The 19,969-nt window shown below is 39.4% G+C and overlaps 1 protein-coding gene across 1 annotated transcript in view; it reads left to right on the forward strand.

The window, feature by feature from the left end:
- The first annotated feature begins 4,117 nt into the window (after nucleotides 1-4,117).
- The window catches only part of ITK (IL2 inducible T cell kinase), a 58,651-nt gene continuing 42,799 nt past the window's right edge, over nucleotides 4,118-19,969 (forward strand). The window contains exon 1 of the mRNA XM_019653982.1: nucleotides 4,118-4,384. Coding sequence (XP_019509527.1) covers nucleotides 4,247-4,384 — 138 coding nt within the window. The 5' untranslated portion in view covers nucleotides 4,118-4,246. The remainder of the gene's footprint in view (nucleotides 4,385-19,969) is intronic.

Genomic DNA, 19,969 nt, shown 5'->3' on the forward strand with positions numbered 1-19,969 from the left:
AACTTTTTAAACCAAAGCAAAGGGATTATTTATCTTTATGTATGTTTTCCTGAAAGTGATAGGAAAAATATTGGGACCTTAAGGTTACAATTATCCAAGGACAAAGACTAATCCTGGTGAGTAGTTTTGGAGGTACTATGAGAGAGAGAACACAATTACTTATGATTGCACTACATGGAGACTTGTCAAATAAAAGGGTCCATTACAATAGCTACCGGTGATACTCTGCTTTCCTATATAAGACTACTGTGTGAAGTCTATAAATCTTTCAACCTGAAGAAGCCAGGTATAAATCTACCCTTTTCAAAGGAGTTTACAGTCTAGTTTAGAATATAGTACTATATTGGTTAGAATTAGGTTTATCGTTGGTAACAACATCATTAAAAGTGCTTAGAACATAGATTTTTATTTTTCTTTATGTTAAAAAAAAAGTGCTCCCAAGCTGGCATAAAAGATCCAAGGTCATTAGGACCCCAGGCTCTTTCTATCTTATGCTTCATTGTCCTCAACATACGAGTACAATTTCTACCTCATGATAGAAAATAGCTGCTCCAGCTCCAACCATCACATCCACATTCTAGTTAGCAGAAAGAAGGAAAAAGAGAATGAAATGGGTATGATGATTGCCATTAAGGACATTTCTTGGAAGTTGTGGTCACTGCTTCTGCTATGTTCCATTATCTGGAAATAATTACATGACTGAAAAATGTAATCTTTATTCTGGCTGGCCAGATGTCCAAATAAACTTCAGGGAGTTGGTTACTTGAGAAGAAGGGGAGAGTAGATAGGTACCTGGAGAATATAGCAATCCCTGTTTCAAGCTCATATTCTGAACAGGAAAAAAAACACCCAAAACTTCCTTTTTTAGTCAGTGTATTTCCATACATGTATTAAAAACTCAGAATGAGGGAAGGAGGATGACTTAAAGTATCTCCCCCCCCCCCCCACCATCCTGAGTGCCTTGATTATGCCGGGGCATCCAACATATGAAACAAAATTAAGCTATAGTCTAATAATTTACCATTAAAAAATAAATTTTAGATAATTGCAGTCCTATACAGCAATTGTGGTTGTTTTGTTTCATTATTTATCTCTGCCCAGTATATGCTATGTCTGCTTACATTGAGATTTCTTGGTTTTTTACTTCATGCTAGAAGTAAGAACCACATACTATATTTCAACTATGTGCTAATTCTAAGGCAAGATGTAAAGCACTCACCATTCACAGAGTTTATGGGATCTGGTCCTCAAAAGGATCCTCATAAGGAGACTAAGGATCAGAGAGGGTAAACAGCTCACTCAAAGAGAAACAGCTTAGTAAACAAGAGGGAACTAGGATTTTGACATAATTTTGTCTGTCTTCAGAACCCATGCATGCTTGGTTTATCCATTCTGAAGGATTTACTTATTTTCTGCTCTTCCACTAAGTTTTGGGATAGAAAAGCCATCATCTGTCTATAGTATGAAGAAACTTCTATGGGCTTCCATTTAAATTTTAAAAAATAATAAACTTCAATATGTTACTCTTACGTGTTTTATGGCCATTGTCTTTTTTATTTTTTATTTTTATTTTATTTTATTTTTCATTGAAAACAAATATTTTTTATTTCTAAGTGATAATTATTAAATGATAAAATACTTTACTGTTGAGCTATTTCCCTTTTATAATACTGAATAAAGTTGACGTTATTCTCTCAGCCCACTATACTTTGTTTAATATTAGATTTATGCTCTTAAATATTCATAATTATAGGGCTGTAGTTTCTCATTTGCTGAATTAAAACTAGAACTAAGAATCTAGTTTCTGATTCATTTTGGCTTTGATCAGAAAATGGTGCCATATCTTTGAAAGCATATCAAATATACTTGTTTTTAAAGGTAACTTTGTAGTTCTCAATGTAATTCAGCTAATACGAAATGTAAAAAAATTAAAGGTAAATTGACATCATAACTAAAAATTCTTTATCATACTGTCATAATAAATACAGCCTTATATCATTTCTTTATTTGGCTAGTCTACATTCCTGATGATTCATTCCAATATGTGGGCTTCTATTTAAACTTTAAATTCTATCAAATCTAAGATTTCAGTGATTTCAAGTATGGCATAAATTGGACTACAGGTCTCCACTGCAATTACCAGTCAACTTGCAAAAACATCCAACATTTGAACAGTTAATAGTCATGATAATTTAGCCTTGTTTCTGATAGATTCTAATCAGGGGAAGAAACTGAGCAGCTTTATACTGTCAAGTACAATAACAAATAAACAGCGAGTTGTCACTGTGGAATTGCCAGGAGGATGAATCTCAAAGGAGGGGCAGAAGCAGCGGCAAACACAGACTTAGTAACTGCCTGGCAGTTTGTGCTGGTGGCCCGAGTCTGCGAGGACTTGCTCCACCTCCTGTCTCTGGCCTCTGAATTCTTAGCCTGGGAGAACCCGGATGAGGTTTGGAGCACGTGAACTCCATCCTTAACCCCCCAGTTCAGGAGGTGGTAACTCCTAGTTCAGCTATTGTCTTTTTTAGTTGTCCAACCCAGTTTGGTAATTATTCACTCAACACATTTTTCTTTTTCTTTTTCTTTTTTTTAAATTTTATTGGGGAACAGTGTGTTTCTCCAGGACCCATCAGCTGCAAGTCAAGTAGTTGTCTTCAATCTAGTTGAGGAGGGCGCAGCTCCTTGGCCCATGTGGGAATTGAACCGGCAACCTTGGTGTTATGAGCCTGCACTCTAACCACCTGAGCTAACTGGCTGCCCCTCAACATATTTTTCTTAAACACCATTTCTATATGCCAGGCACTGTGATGGTTGCTCAGTATACAATGGTGAGCAGAACCACACATAGTCCTGACCATTGTGGAGCTCCTAGACTAGTGGGGGAGACAAACATTCATCCAAAAATTACCCTCCAGAATTTACAATTACAGCTGTCATCAGCAATATGAAGGGAAAAGTGTAAGGTGCCATCTATGTACTACTGGTGCATTTGACTCAGGAAAGCCAGGGAGGCTTTTCTGAGGAAGTGACATGTAGGCTGAGACTTGCAGTATAACTTAGAGTTAAAGCAGACAAAACAGGGGAGCGGTGTTTTCAGGCAAAATCAGCAGATGTTCAAAGTTGCATAAGGAGTGTGCATGAGGGCTGGAGTGAGAATGCGTCAGAAGTGTGAGATGAGACTGGCAAGGGAGCCGGAGAACAGCCCTGAACCAAAACCAGTGCCTTGTGTAGGGGCCTTGTCATTCCCTCTCACAGATGAGAAAAATGAGGCGCAGAGCTCTTGAGTAATTTGCCTACAGTCTCACAGCTAGTTAGGTGATGGAGACAAAATTCAAACTGTGGTGGATAGAACAATGGCTCCCCTACAGGTATCCATGTCCCAATCCCAGGAACCTGTGAGTATGTTAGGTTACATGGCAAAGGAGAATGAAGGTATAAAATGGAATTAAGGTTGCTAATAAACTGACCTTAAAATAGGGGGATTATTTTAGATTAGCCAGGCAGGCCCAAAGTAATCGCAAGCATCCTTAAAGATGGGAGAGGGAGGCGGAAGAAGAGCTTACAGTTGTAGGAGGTGAGAGGCTGCTGTTACTGGCTTTGAAGTTGGAGGGAGAGGGCCAGGAGTCAAGGAATACGGGTGGTCCTAGAAGCTGGAAAGGGCAAGGACACAGATTCTATGCTAGAGATCCCTGCCCCCCAAAGGATCTCAAACCTGCTGACATCTTGATTTTAGCCCAGTGAGACCCATTTTGGACTTCTGAACTACAGGAGGGTAAAATAATAAACTTGTGAGCCACTGAGTTTTTGATCATGTGTTACAGCAGCAACCCGAAACTAATACACAAATTATGTCCACTGGCTCCAGAGCCCATGTTCCTACCCCTTGTGCTACATGCTTTCACTGTTGGAACTATGAGGATTAAACTCCAACCCTTCACATCATTTTGAGTCTAAGGTTTTTCAAACATCACTTCCAAACCATACAGCGAAGAGTATGTGCATTTTTTACATATGCCTCTTAGCTCTGTGAATTTCGAAAGGATGTGGTTATGGCCTTTGACATCAGAGTAGAAGCTCTGCGATGTTGACTGAACATTGATAGAGAGATAACGCTGGAGGCAAGTTGCCTTTGAACAACTCTCTCAAGATCAACTGCCGCCCCATCTCATTCCTTGCCCCGAAGCTGTTTCCTCTGGTTGTGCTGAGGGCTGATGCCCAAAGCGCCTCACTTTTCAAGAATTGGATCATGAACAACTTTATCCTCCTGGAAGAACAGCTCATCAAGAAATCCCAACAAAAGAGAAGAACGTCTCCCTCGAACTTTAAAGTCCGCTTCTTTGTGTTAACCAAAACCAGCCTGGCGTACTTTGAGGACCGTCATGGGGTATGTGAGCAATCTGTCTTTTTTTTTTTTTATAAGAGTATTTTCTATTTAGACTGGGCTAAATCATGAAGATATACATGGAATAAAATAAAAACACAGGGGACACAGACATGCCCATTATAACAATCTAAAAACTACTAAAAGAGTAATCAGAAGAGAATGTGGAGGAAAGTGAAGAGATGGGGTGGTTCTATTAGGCGATTTCAGCTCTAGAGATTACAAAAGAGCAAGTTTAATTGTAGTGTGCATTAGCTTTTATTTCCCCTGCAAGTTTATGTTTAATTTTTAAATGATAATATCGCATGTGTCAAATGTTATGATTGGATAGAATTTGCACTGAATTTGAAATATATTGCATTTTATGGGACAATAGGTTAGTAAAATATTAGCATTCATTGGGACCTGAGTGATGATATCCCTGTTTCTTTAGTTTATAATGGATGAAACTAGTAATTGGAATGGTTAAGTGATGGGTTTGGTGTCAACGTTTCTATGAATCCAATTTTATTTGTCTCCATGGTCATCACTCACCTGATGTCTTGGAATAATACTCCCTGGGCATTTAATTATCTAAAATTTGCAAGACACAGTGGTAAACCTCTTTATCCCTTGGAAAATTTTCTGGGAGACTAGGTTTACCATGCACAAAGGATTATGCAACACAGACCAATGGTTCTTATGCAGAAGGTTACAGCTGCTGAGCTAAATTAGTCTTTTTATATATGTAGAGACACTCTTATATTCCATAACATGAATAATAATAAGAGCAACAGGAATCATAACAATGTAGTTTGGTACCAAAAGGACTGGATGAGGGATACCAAACTCAATTTTCCTCTAGGTGAGTAAACATAGGCAATCATCTCTACCATCTGTGTCAGGTTCTTTTTTTTATAAAATGAAAGAACTGGAAATACCACCTACCAATGCTGCTTCTTTCTTTGAAAATCCTTTGTTTTTATGAACTAACACTTATTTAACCCTTCTTAGCAATTTTTCAAGCATGTTTGATTTCTTACTAAATCATTCTATTATTTTCCCATCACTGGGGAGGTAGGGCAGGGTTTTTCATTTATATTTTACTGAAGGGGAAATAACATTAGGTGCTGGGCAGTCACTTAGAGACAAAGGTGCTCCGATTCCTTTTGGGGGTCTGACTTGGGAGGTGCAGGCATGAGTTTTGGGTTGTTTTGAGAGCCAGGCTTTGAAGTGTTCAATGAAATGGAGTCCTGAGTGAGGCCAGGCTGTTGTGGAGCCTGTGGATGCCTGGCCTTATAAAATTTCAGGTAAAATAATACACCCTCTTCTTTAGAGGTGAAAATACATGCTCACCTTCAGCAGACTCTCACTGATAACAATCAACAATCAATCAGAAAGCATATGGAATGACTTATGTGCAAGGCCCCTTTGATAGGTACTCAATAAGTATTTGTTCATTAAATTAATAGACGTCAAGTTTTGAACTTGGAGGATTCATTATTTAGAGCTGACAAATCACATAGCACGGGGCCAAGTTTTTCCTTACTGTGAATGGGATATTAGAAGTTCTTGGTTCATATTGAAAGAGCAGTCATTTGCCTTTAAATATGTTTTTCTAAGCCCATTTTAGTTTTCACCAATTTGTTTTCCTGACTCAACACAGCACCATCTCATTTAGTTAGTGCTAATCATTTCTGGGTGGCATTGCTGATTGTGAGCTGTTTAGATGTGAATTCAGGACAATATTATTTTCAAATAATCACACAACCAAATGGCCTAGATTCAAAATTGTCTTGGTTATCATTTGCATGAGAACAATGTTGTAAAATCACTCTGCTTCTTCATTTGAACATAATAAAAAATTCCAGGACAATTAATTCCCTCTGGGGAGCCCTGAGCTATAGTTTCTAACATTTCTATGGGGGATGTAGCAGATATATGATGCAAGAACATCACATTTCTTGTTTTCTAATGCCTATGGCTTATATTCATAAATGACGTTGTTAAAAAGCATTTATTTAAATCTTATAAAAATGTTATTGGTTAGAAACCACCCAAGTTCACTGAGAAAGATAAGATATGTGAGCTATTAATGTTCATGCCCTATATATGTTCCATTGTTTAGGGCCAACGATTAGCACACAAGAGTGCATAGTGCATCATCCATAAATAAGTATAGCATTACACCTGTGGGAAGAAACTTTTTATTTTTAAATTAAGCTCTCAGTCTTCCCATCTGTAAAATGGGTGTGGTACTAGTATTCACTTCATGGGAACATGGTAAAGATCAACAGAGAATGTATTTAGACTGAACTATTTGAAATCATCATTTGGTAGATCAAAAAAGATCAGCTATTGACAATTTCATGTAGTTCAACTTAACCTATAAAGTGCTTAGCGTAAATCCTATCACCTAGTAAGCACTTATTAAAAAATTAGCTGTTGTTTATATCATCATAATATCTCCGAAGGAGCCAGCAGGGTGGAATAACATACTCATTTTCAAATGAAGGGAAACATCACAGGACTCTTCAAAGTCAGGCTAATATCAGGGTTCTGGATTCCTTCTATTCTGTGGCTAAATACAAGTTTATGGGAAGAGATAAACACACGTCATGAGATGTGGGATGCTGGGCTAACCACGGTCCCTCTCAGGGTCTCAGCTTCTTGTTCTCTTTTCTCACTTGTAAAATTATGTGCCCTGCAGCTCTAAAATTCTGTAGATTTATGACACCCTATGAAAAATAATCCTTCTACCTATTCAGGAACAAATTCTGTAGTTCTGCAAATTAAGGATTTTTTTTTTCTAACTTTAAATAGCCATGCCTATTGTCACCACAATACTGGTTGAGCCTTTCATTTTCACGTGGCTTTAGTTCAGATGTCAGATGCCTGTTTCCCCTGTTGAGATGGATAAGAGTTTTCAGCAGGGCCAGGAAGCCCCTTCATCCTGCTGGAGCAGTGGGCCAGAAAGAAGCACAGAGCTGGCAGGTGGTGGCTCATTGGCAGACATGGTTTCAGATGCTCCCTTGTGCCTGCCAATTTCTTTGCAAATTGGTCCCCGGTGCCTGGCATTCTTTAACAGAAGACAGTGAATGCTTAGGGTCCGGTGGTGTGCTGGTAAATGTTTAACAGCCATTGTGGTGGTAGTGGCAGTGAAGTGTAGGGGAGCCCTGATTCGTAGTATTTGGCGATTTCCCTGGTGTAAACGCTCCCATCAAGGCCAATTTCTAACTACCAATGTGATGTCCACTGGCTCTTAAAATTCCTGAAAGTTAACAATCAGCACTCGTGGGCCATTACAAGCCAACTCCAGTACACCACTGGCAGCTTAAACAGAGATAATTTCTGGAGAGGTAGGTGTCAACTGAGAAACGTGCTTAGTTGCACATGACTGATACCAGATCCTTTCCAGGAGTAAAAGAGAGGGCCTTGGGAATTTGGGGTAAGCATGGGCTGGAAGGGTTAGCAGATAAACATCACAGCTTGGTGAGGCCAGAATAGCCAACTAGAGCTGGATTCAAATCCTGCCTCTACCACTTTCTAGATGTGGGAAAAATAATTTACCTCTTTAAGCCTCGGTTTCCTCTTTGTAAAGAACCCCAATACTACCTCCCTCAAGTGATGATGAGTATTTCATGAGAAAATTATGTTATAAGCTTCTGGAAGGCCCTCAGGAGAACTGGAAAGGTTTTCCTGTTTTTATGACTCTGCACCTTAGGAATCAAGTTCACTGTGCTCACTATGGCATGGAAGCCATGACCGTTTACGTGGGTCAGGATAAATCATCAAGATGACCTTTCTAGTCAGCGCCTGGATAAGGGTCACCACTCCTTATGGACTCATCCTTTTAGCCTATGCTCTGATCTAGCAGCAGAACTGTCTCCTGCAACATGCATCCATCCTAAATTAAAAATGGCAGGTGGGGAGATGGTCCCTTTCTCTTGCTTTTGGAAGCGGTCAAAGACAGGTTCTGGTGACAGACCAGCTCCACCACTTAACAGCTGTGTGGCTTTGTGAAAGTTGCTTAATGCTGTACAACCCTCTTGAAAGCTATTTACATGTTTTAAAATGATTAAACATTTCTTCTTGATCTTGTTTCCTTTTAATGAGATGGAGGTGTTTGTTATTCTAATAATAGTAACTGATATATACTGAGCACTTATTATGTATTAGTCACTGTGCTAAATGCAGATGATTTCATCCAATCCTTAGCATCACCCAGTGAATTAGGAACTATTATTACCTCAATTTACATATCAGAAAACTGAGACAAAGAGAGTTAAAATAACTTGTCTGAGGTCCCATATGTCTTCAAAGCCTACACAGGCTCCCTGACAAATGGTACTACTTGTGCTATTTGGTACTATTTGTACAAATGGTCCTTCGTACTATTAATAGTTGTTACTCATATGTAATTGGAGACTCCACTGGGTTATAACAAAGGGTACAATGCCTTCTTGCTCTAAAGTCCTCAACATAAGGGCCGTCCTGGACATCAGCATCCCATGCCTTATGGGTCTTCTGCAATGAAGTATGTTATAAACTGTATCATTTTCAATAGGCTCCAGGACAAATCCTTGTCTTCATTCACTCCAGGGAGCCCCACTGTGTGTCCACAAAGAAATGAGAGCCTTGGCAAGCTTTGCCTCCTAAAATTCCTCTAGAATCTGTCCTCTTCTCTCCATTTCTTAAAGTCACCAGCATCTGTCACCTGGGGCTGCTACCACCTCTTAGCAGTCTTCTTGCACCCACATTACCCTGGCCCCCTGCTACTCCCTTCTCCCCATGGTAGCCAGCATCAGCTTTTCACATGGTGACAGCGAACGTGCCCTGATGCCCCTCATCAGAAGCTGACTTGTCCCTTCAGTGGTTCTGCCATTTTCCCTAAGAGTGGACACCCAAATCTATTACACGGTCTCCTCTGTCTCAGCCTATGTTCCTCTTTCTTCCATCTCTCTGGACTCTAACCACACAAGATTTTCTTCAGTTTTAAGACCTCCACTTTAAATGTCATTTGCTTGGGGACATCTTCCTTGATTTCCTAAGACTAGGTCATCTCCTCAAATTAGGCTCTGCCATAGCCTTTCTTCAGAGCACATGCCAAAGTTGTAATTACCCATTTATTAATATAATTATTGCACTAAAGTCATTCCCCCCAACCCACCCTCCATGAAACTATAAGCTTTATGAGGGCTGGCACCCAATTTGCTAAAGATGACATCACCAATGTCTAGGACAGTGTGCCTGACACACAATATTCACTCATTATTTGTGGAAGGAAGAAAAAGGAGGGTGGGAGGGAAGAAAGGAAGGAGGAAGCACATGAGGTATAGGTACGGTGGAAGAGGTTAGGGTTACACAAATGAACCCCTAACAGAACCAGTCTCACTGACAAAAGAGTAGAGAACAGAGTAAGTGATATAGGACTTCAAACAGAAAATTTCCGGTTGTAGGAGTAAGTAAATAAGACTCCCCAGAGGTAGCAGTGCATGGCTTAACTTTGAACAAGGAAGAGGAGGATTCACGTGGTTGGAATTTTAAGAGTTGGGTCAGAGAGACACAGGTAGAAACCACGAGATGGGCCAGCCACCCTCACCCCCTCCTCGTTTTAGAAGAACCAAGCAACTCTGTTCTTTTTTTCCCCTTCCACCCTGTCTTCCCCCTTCCTTCCTTTTTACAGCTACACCCTTTGTAGAGAACATCCTTAAAGCTACCTGAGCATTTTTGCTTAAGACTTTCATCAGTCATGGTCTCTCTCCACTTCATTCCTCCATGACTGAGTTGCCTTCTAGCTGGGCTCTGGCTGACACTTGACACTCCATGCAATTCTATTGTCCATGCAAAACCTAGAATGAATTTTAAAAGTGATAAAGCACATATGTTTCCCCCTACTTTAAAGCCCTCCGTGGCTGTTTAGAGTATTTAAATAAATGTTATCACCTGCAGCACTCTTCATTCTGTAGTCCCTACCTGCCTTTCCGATTTCATTTCACTCCACCATTCCTGCTTTCGTCATGCGTCTATCACACTTGCCTTCGTTCTGAACCTAGAAAACCCCAAGCTAATGACCCCACCTCCACCACCACCAGGGTCTTTCTTCCATTCTGAAAAAATTATTAGGCTTGCTGAAGAAAGATCTTCCAGGACCTAATTTTCATCCAGACATCAGTCTGGGTCTGCCTTTATGATACTAGTGGGGGCCTCACTGAAAATGGTTTAGAGGAGGAAACAGAAGCTCTGAAGTGCTTTCCCATACATATAAAATTCCCTTTTTAGATCAAATGTCTACTTGGTTCCTTGAAATTCAGTAAAAATTGTCAGTATTTGAATAGAATAAGAACCTGATCCTAAGTCTCATGGTGCCATATAATCCCCACTCACCTAAAGTTATTTATAAGCTGCTTTCACTATATTTTAACATTTATACATTTATAAGTATAAATTTATTTATTTAATATTTAAAAAGCCACAGAAATGATACCTGCTTGCTATAAAAAATTCCAATATAAGACTTTTCCCCTCAAACTTACATACAGGGTGCCAAAGCTTTTTTAATGTTCATTTATTTATGTTTACCTAACACTAACTATATCAAGGAAATGTGTCTATTTTGGTATATTTAGATTCATTCATTTGTTCAGAAAACATTTCTTGAGTGCCTACTACTTGCTCGGCTCTGTGCTACATGCTAGGGATACAGTGGTAAATAATAGAGACAAGGTGTCCGCCCTCACAAGCTTATGTGCTGTTGGAGGAGACAGACACACGCACACGTATATAAATACATGGGGCAGATAGAGACTGTGGTATGTTCTATAGAAAGGCTAAGCAGTAGCTGGGGCTGAGTTCGGAAGAAGAATGATCAGAGAAGTAGTTTATATCTGATGTTTGTGGGGACAGCAGATTATACAAGGGGCAAGGGTAGAAGCGAGGAAGCCAGTAGAGGCTGCTGCAGTGGTCTAGATGGATGCATTCTTCTGATCTATTGGGTAGTATGCTGTGAGCAACTCTGAATTGCCCTTCAGTTATTTTATGTTTTAGCTTTCTTATAGCATCCCTCTCCCTCAGGGAAGTTGGTCCAGAATCATTCTACTCCATGTTTTGGTGGAAAAGTGCCTGGTGTCTAACCTGCCTCATAACCAACACTGAGCTCAGGCAGGCTTTAGCAGCAAGGACTGAAAACAAGTTAAATCCACTCTAATTAATCTCAAAAGACAGAGCAGCAAGTCTTCATATCCCCATACTGTTACCAAAAAAATGAATGAAACAATTACACACAAAATGTTCTCCGTAACTCTCTTGTCTGGAGACATTAATTTAATGTCTCTGTGAGCATGATCTTTTTTCTCATGCAGACATAACTTTCAATATAGAGCATAACAATTCTGTATTCTATTTTCCCCATATAGTCTTTTGCAAATACATTTTCCCTACATCTACATGAAATCATTTTCTCATATACCTGATTTTTCAATGATCAGGTTGGTTCATTTTAGAGATATACTTATCTATTTTATATGTCTAGACAAATTGATGAATTTATCTATCATCTATTGTTGGACATTTCAGGTTGTTTCCAAGGATAGTGAAAATACTGAAACATAATAGTATACCTAACACAGGACTGTCTTCTTTTTAAAATCAGCCTCTTAAGATAGAGTACCACACGTGAGATAACAGTATCATAGGATAAGAACACTTTATGGCCCTATCATTTGTTGCTACATCAAGAGATTGAAGCAATGCACAGAGACACCAAACATTACCAGAGCCATTAGAGAAGATTATGCTTCTAATAAGGAGCTAATAAAAACAAAAGAATCTCATTGTTGTGGTGATTTTCAAGTACACTATTTTTATAGGTTTTGAATATTATGGTGAGAAAGAGGGAAAATATATAGTATTTTATACATGGGGAAAATTATTTGATGTAAAGTCAGTCATATATATGTAGATGAACCCATCACTAATATAGTAGGATTTAAGGGCTGCCAAAAAGCCTTCTACTCTGCAAAACATCAGTCTCCCTGGTTAATCATCTTAGGGGATTTGAAAGGTACACATGAATGAGCTCTTTGAATTAGATCAAGCGTATTAAGAAGCAAATGAAGTACAGGAAGGTATCACATAAGCCATTTTTGACTGCTCCATAGAGGTCAGGTCTAATTTTAGATAAGGCCTAAAGGGCTGAAAGTCTCAGACAAGCTGTAATTCTGTAATTCTAGAAAAGTGGGATAAAGTGAGGAAGCAACAACATGACAGTTTAATAGAATGGAGAGCTGGCACTAATTAACTCGGATGACCTTGGTTAACGCCTTATTCTATGTGACAGTTTGTTTTCTTGTCCATGATATCAAGGGATTAGACCAGATCAGTGGTGTTCAAACTTTCTAAAGCAGGGAACCCTCTTTTAGTACAAAATTATACCTGACAGGTATAATCATCCCCATATATGAAACAGATAGAAGTGGAAAGGCTCTGGTTGAAGTGAGAACATAAAGGCTGCATTGAACCCTACTCCCTTGGCCTGACCTGCAATGATCACCAAGCTCCCTCCAGTTCTATGACCTGTCTCATAGAACATAGAGGGTGTAGATTGAGTTGTAGAAGTGAAAAGACAAGAGCCAATTTAGAATGTCATTTCACCTTGAAGCCTCACCTCTAACATAAACAGTTGGATTGAATGACCTCTAAAGTGGAGCTCAAAAAAGTAGAAACTATGTGATTGTGTCTTTCTGCTAATGATATGCATTCACAAATAGACATGGAGATTAGCTAAACATGGATGCCTTTCCATGAAGTAATATGTCTAAGAGATGATTAATAACTGTGTGGCTGATAAGATAAGCATGTTGTCAAAATCCAAGCATGACCCCTAAGATATACCCTAAAAAAGGCAGCCATTTCAAATGTAACCAATATAAAATCTAAAATAATGCAAGCCAATATTTAATGAGTACTTGCTCTATTTCAGGGCATGGGGTTAAGTGCTTTGCATGCATCATATCATAAATATTCACAATAACCACATGCAGTAGGTCCTATTGCTATCCCCATTTTCTTGAAGAAAAAGCAGAGCCTTAGCGAAGCTAAGTATCTTTTTCTAAGTCACACATCCAGGACACATATTAAAAAGTCGGATTAAATGTTCTTCAATAGGTATTTTCAGATCTCAGCTTGTTTGGATCTGAGCAGTCTCGTAATAGATGCTGTGGTGACTGATAAGGGAGAGTTGGGGCAAAGATTCATTGGTGAGTTTCCAACACTGTCTAATGGAGGTCTTGGGTGGGGGCCAGCAGAAGTGGTCCAGTTAGCTCAGCAGGCTTATCTGAATGACAGTACAACATCACCAACAATGGTAACCAGCATCTTCACTGAACACGTTCCTATGGGTTTTTCTCATTTAATCCTCACAACTCTTTGAAGAAGATAAAAGTCAAAATCTGTTTTAGAGAGGAAGAAATTGAGACACAGAGAAGTTATTTGCCCAAAGTCACAACAGTGGCAATAAGTGTAAAAGCAACAGCTTGCTCTGGGATTAGTCATTGCCTGTACTTTGATCCCACATTCATTATTTTTCTATGTGTGACTTTTTCTGATAGCTCTTTGGTTGCCCAACTAGAATTTCTTCTGTGAGAAGTCTCTGAAAACCTGACCCAAACATCTTAGCCATCCTGTGTGCGAATTCGCCAGTCTCTTATGACTCTGCAGAGTGTCTTTCTGTCCCTCTGGACTCTGTGGGCTGACAAAAATGAGCTCCTGAACTACCTGAGGCTCTGATGACCTCTACCAAGGAAAGGTGCTGTATTAGCCTCAGCTCTATTTAGTTTACCAGACTAGCTTATCATAATAAGAGCTGGCCCTCACTGGGCCCTTCCTGAGAATAACATTCTGGGAAAGCTATACCCAGAGTGAGTGGCAATACAGGAAGACCACCATGGAGGGGGTATCAGCCAAGACTAGGGGCCCAGAAAGTGAGATTGAGGGTACTAACACCAAGCCTTGCCCTTTTTCACACTCCATACTGTGGCCAGTTTCATGTACAATGATCCAATTAAGCGTTTCCCAAATTGAGTTACCATTAGGCACAAGATGGTACATGGATAAATTTGGTTTTGACATGTTTTTAATTTAATAGTTATATTTATTACAATTTATATTAGAAAAGTGTTTTAAGCTTATGCTAGTACTTTAAAACTTCCTTTCAGAATAAGTTTGTTAAAAGAAAAAGTAAATCAATTTAAAGAGTACTATTAAGTATGTAATGCCATTTGATGGTCTGGGTTGTGGCCAAAATTACGTAGGTGATTTGCAATACCTCTTGAAGATCAATCTATACTGATATGCAAGAAGCTACTTCACTCTTTTTTTATAGTTACATAATATTTCATTGTATGGATAAAATAATTATCTTGATGGACATTTAGTCTGTTTCTAATTACAAAATGGGGAATGAATAAACTTGTAGGTATGCTCACTTGGGGGCAATTGTGCTCATCATTTGTAAGGGCTGGAGAAATCTGAGGGTGTCATTACTTGGGAGGAGGAACTTTTGTGGGTAGAACCAAGGATGATGCTAAGCACCATAGAATGCACAGTACAAACCTACAACAAAAAGTTATCTTGCCCAAAACATCAATAGTGCCCAGGTGGAGAAGCTTTGGTCTATACAAAACATTTCTAGAAGTGGAATTGCTGTGTCAAAGGATATTCACATCTGTTATTTTGTTGACCGTGACCAAATTATTCTCTGCAGAAATTGTACCAATAAACATTCCCCAGGGCCATGTGTGAGAGGCCTGTTTTCTCAAAACCTCCCCAACACTATTATCATATGTCTTGATCTTTGCAAGTCTGACACCTTTAAAAAAATGGTATCTCAGTATAATTAATCTGCATTTCAGTCATTGTAGTGAGTTTCAGCATCTTTTCAGATGTTTAAGAGCAATTTATATCCCTTTTGCCCATTTTTCTATAATGTTGTCAGCATTTTCCTAAACAGTTTGTAGGAGCTTTTTATCTACTAGATAAACCCTTTATGCTCGTTTTAACTTACCTCTTCATTGTCAAAAGATTTTTATCCACCGGCCAATGATTCTGGAAATCTTACTCAAATAATTTATATTAAGAGTTTTATCTTAGTTCCACAAATAACACTTCTGCTGCACACTTGGTCTTACCTGCTATTCCCCTCAATCAACCAATTAACAAATATAAATTGAACATCACTTCTGTACAAGGTGTGATTTCCTGAAATGCAATGAAATTGTTATTAATTTACATACTTTGGCTGCTGACTCTCTAGTGCTTGAAAAGTACATCCAAAAATATGCTCTTTCAAATTGATTTAGGAATCTAATATCACTATTCTAGAAATAAGGAGGATTTTGAAAGAGTGTTCGCAGAGCAGACACTGAGAGACAAAAAGTGCTGGTCATCTTGGGGAACTACTTTGTCCTGGTACATAGCACTTAAGTGTCTGCATAAGTCCTTTTCTCTCTGCCCATTTTGTAAGCAAATTTAAGCAAACATGCTTTCTAAAGGCTTGGACCACTAATATCTTTATCTAATATGAATGAAGCTTGGAAATGATTCCTGACTTATAGCTTCAGTTCTAAGATAAATATACCCACATAAAAGCAGAGTTGCTTTATTAGAACCTGTAAAGAAAATGGCTATCACTCAAGAAGACCATGAGAAGACTTGTCATGACCTTGAACCTCCATGGATTCAAAAGAGCAGGTGACAGGTGCTGCCTGGCTGCTGCTTACATCGAATGGGGTCATGGGCAAAAGGCTGCATTGTTTTGCACACCCAGCATTTGATGTGTACCCCTTACTCTAGTCAGCCCCTTCCCTAGTCAACTGCCGAATTTGTATTACAGTGTAGTGTTTTTTTTAAATTTTGGGCTGCTTTAAAATTTTATTTTCATTTTTCTGCCTTGTAAATGTAAACGTTCACTATAAAAACTTCAGATATTACAGAAATATTAACTTACATTGTGAAAATCTGTCACAGTGCCACCCAGAAGGGAGAGCCAGGGATAACAGTGTTCCTTCTTGTACTATTTCTTTGAGTTTTGCATAAACGAATACATAGTTTATTATATTTTCCCAAAAATGAGATGATGCTTCATCTATTGGTCTAAACCTCCTTTTCACATTTAATATATTTATTTTTGCCCTTCCATATAGATAAACTTTCTCTTTGTCAATGGCTACAGAGTAGACACAGGATAGATGAATCAAAACTAAGTTAACCATTTGTCCTTGATGAATATTTAAATTTCTCTAGGTATTTTTAGTGTAATAAACAATGCCACTATGAACATCCTTTTTTCTATATCTGTATATATATTTTGAACAAATGTTTCCACAGGACAAATCCTACGAGGGAAATGTGTGTGTGTGTGTGTGTGTGTGTGTGTGTGTGTGTGTATAATTAACTGTTTTAAAATACAGTAAAAGAAATACAAGTTCATGATAAAACAGTGAAACAGTATAGGAGGATATGAGGTGAAAAATAAAGCTCTTTCTATTTCCTACTCTGAAAAGTCAGGACCACTCGCACGATTATCTGCTTTTAGTAGTTTCTTGTGAAAAAATACATTCATAATTTTAACAGAGGATCACAAATTGCTTTCTGTAAACTGTATGAAAGTACAGTTCTTTTTCCTTCTCTCCCCCCCCCCCACCTTTTTTTTTTGTGTAAGATACTCACGTTTTTTCTTTCGGGTAGTCAGGGTGCTACTGATGACAAGATGGCAGACTATAAGAAAAGCTAGTCTGTTTTCCCCACAGCACAGCCAGCCTCATAGTAAACCACAGTGTGAAAAGCTGAGGTAAAGAAAGCCAAGATGACTCTGGTTTCCCATGGCTAAAAGGTCTTGTGGAAAACAGGAGAGAGAAAAAAGGTAGGCGTGGAACGGATCATAGTTCACCGGCGTTAAGTTGGCCCAGGAGTCCCTGAATCAGGTACCTTAGTTCCAGGTCTTCCCAGAACTTCAAAGTTTAGTGGTGATAGGTTCAGGTGAAGATGAGTTGGGGAGGGGAGGAACTAGCAACAGCTAATTACAAGTTGCACTTGTGTTTTAGAATATGCCTCTTTTTCCATAGAGACAGTAACGAGCACATCTTTATTGGGTATCAAGCAATGTGTTAGGTGCCTTTCTGCAGTGCAGGTCATAACAACTCCAAGACACAGCTGTCAGCATCCCCATTACGCCTGAAGAACTAAAAGAACTATGAAGAGCTAAGGGAACTAAGCTGGGGACTGAGACAACTTGCTCAACGTTACCTGTCATCATAGGGATGCAAACCGTGGCTTTTCCTCGTTTCAAATCTCCGCTTTTCTTCCCTGCAGCATTAGGGTTTCCCTTTGTCATAAAAGACAGAAGGCTGAGTGAGTTAGGAGACTGGGAGGGAACTCTAGGGTTGCCTCCACCATGTTTTGCAGAAGGGGGGAAACTAGAATCCAGGAAGACTCCTTGAAACCAATGTTAGAGCTGATATTGTGCCTTCTGCCAGGGGCAGGGAAAAAAAACCCCAAGTCAGCCACTTAAGTTTCATCTCACACGACATCAGTTTTAATTTCAATTGTGTCATTGTGTGATTTCAGATTGGTACAATGGCTGTATTACATGCATCCCTGAAGAGGCAATGAGCAAAAAATTCGAAATGTCTTATTAAAATCATCATCAGAAAGATCTCCTAGTCTTAAAGAAACCGATAAAGGCAGCATGTGGCTACATTTACAGTGTGATCTAGGAAAGTTAAATACTCACTCTCCTTGGTGGTTCCCTTTGAAAAATACTCTCTCAGCCAATGCGTGAAATTCCATTATCAAAGTCCTTCCTTGGCTTAAGTCCTCTAATACGAACTGTCCTAACCCGAACTCCTCTGAAACAAGCTGAGCATTAAGCTGTCAGTCAGTTAAGCCTTTGGTGAATGACTATTTGAGGAAGATTTTGACAGGAGAGCAGGAGAGCGGGAGAGGAAGTAGAAAGCTCAAGTCCTCACATTTACAAAGTGAGAGCACATGTGGCACAGTTAGGCAGACCAGGAAACCTCTCATGGTTTTGCTCTGATTTTACAAATAATTGGCAAAAGAAACAAATGACTCTGGAAGGTCAAAATCACCAGGACCGCTGGTTAAAAATTAATGTTGTCTTCCAAATGGTGGTTCTTGGTTACATATTTGCCTGAAAGAAAATCCGCAAAGAAAATGTGGGCGCATAAAGACAAGAGAACAAGGTCTTGTTTTATGGGCATTTGGAAGAGGAAAGAAACGCCTGAGTGATTTGTTTATCATGTGAATAATTTTATTTTGCTAGTAAGCTTATGCCATTCTTTTAAGTCCTCTAAATTAACCCATGATTCAGGGACTATTAAAAAAAAAAAGGCACTTGCCTCAGGTTGCACAGGTGGTCAAGCAGATGTGGTCAGCCTCACCTAAAAGCTCCATTTCTGTCTCATTCTCCCTCACCAGAGCAGAAAGTTCAAATTCTGCTATTTTTCAGAAGGGTGGTGATATCCTCTTTCATGGGTATTAGACACACAACTTCTCACTGATGTATCTGCTGGACTAGCCAAGCAGCCAAGGAGCGAATAAGGGCTATTCTGAGGAACCAGGGAAAATGCTCCCTCTTTGAAATCCAGCATAAGCATTGCATGACCAAATGGGGCAGAAACAAATTTCTGTTGGGTCACAGCTTGAAGAAATCGGTCATGCAATTGATTGTTCGGTGTTGGGTCCAGGGAATAAATGTCTTATGTGGAAAGTCGGGGCAAGTGCAAAGCCATGAAGCATAGTCATTAAGAGCTCAGGCTCTGGAGCCATAGAGTTGAGCTTGTGTGCTGCTCTTCCACTTCAGAGACTCAGCCCCTTTGAACCTCAACTTCCTCACCTGTAAAATGGGGATCATGATTAAATAAGATGGCGCATTGAATGCATGAAGTATAGGAAGTGCTCAAAGACATTATCATCTTTTATTTTTTTCCTGCCCCTCTCTTGGAAAACCACAACCCCAAATTCTATTTCATACAATATGTTAGCATAAAGAGAAAGGAGATATAAAAGCCACTTGCACAAGCTTGACTTTGTACAAATATGTGGGCATCAGCTTCCTGTCAGATTGTGTTGGAACCATGCCAGATGTCCGGGGTGAAGCTTTGGAATGGGAGGGAGGACAGTTCTGAACATGGTCAAGAGACAAGGCCAAGAGAGATCCTGCGACTTTCACCCCAAGCGATGCAGACAGAATAATAAGGAAGGATAAGGGCATGTTTTACTTGGTGTCTCTCTTTCTCTGGTGGTTTTTGTGTGGTTTCCTTGGAAGGTTTTACCCTGGCATTTTTCAGAAATAGTGCAGTTGTTTGGGATGATTACAGGCAATCACCGTTTCCCAGAGAAGAGACTATGTTTAGCTAGCTGACCAGCTGCTCCCCAGTGCCTGGCTAGGGAAAGGCACAGTTGGTGTGTTGTTTACCACATAGTATATCAGATCTTATAATATCAAGAAGAATGGCCTAAGGACTTTTGGAGAGACTGACGAAGCATGATGGATTGTGAGGAGGGAACCTGAGCACTCATTTGGGAACGGAA

Source organism: Hipposideros armiger, unplaced genomic scaffold, assembly GCF_001890085.2.
Source record: "Hipposideros armiger isolate ML-2016 unplaced genomic scaffold, ASM189008v1 scaffold_211, whole genome shotgun sequence".
Classification (NCBI taxonomy): Eukaryota; Metazoa; Chordata; class Mammalia; order Chiroptera; family Hipposideridae; genus Hipposideros; species Hipposideros armiger.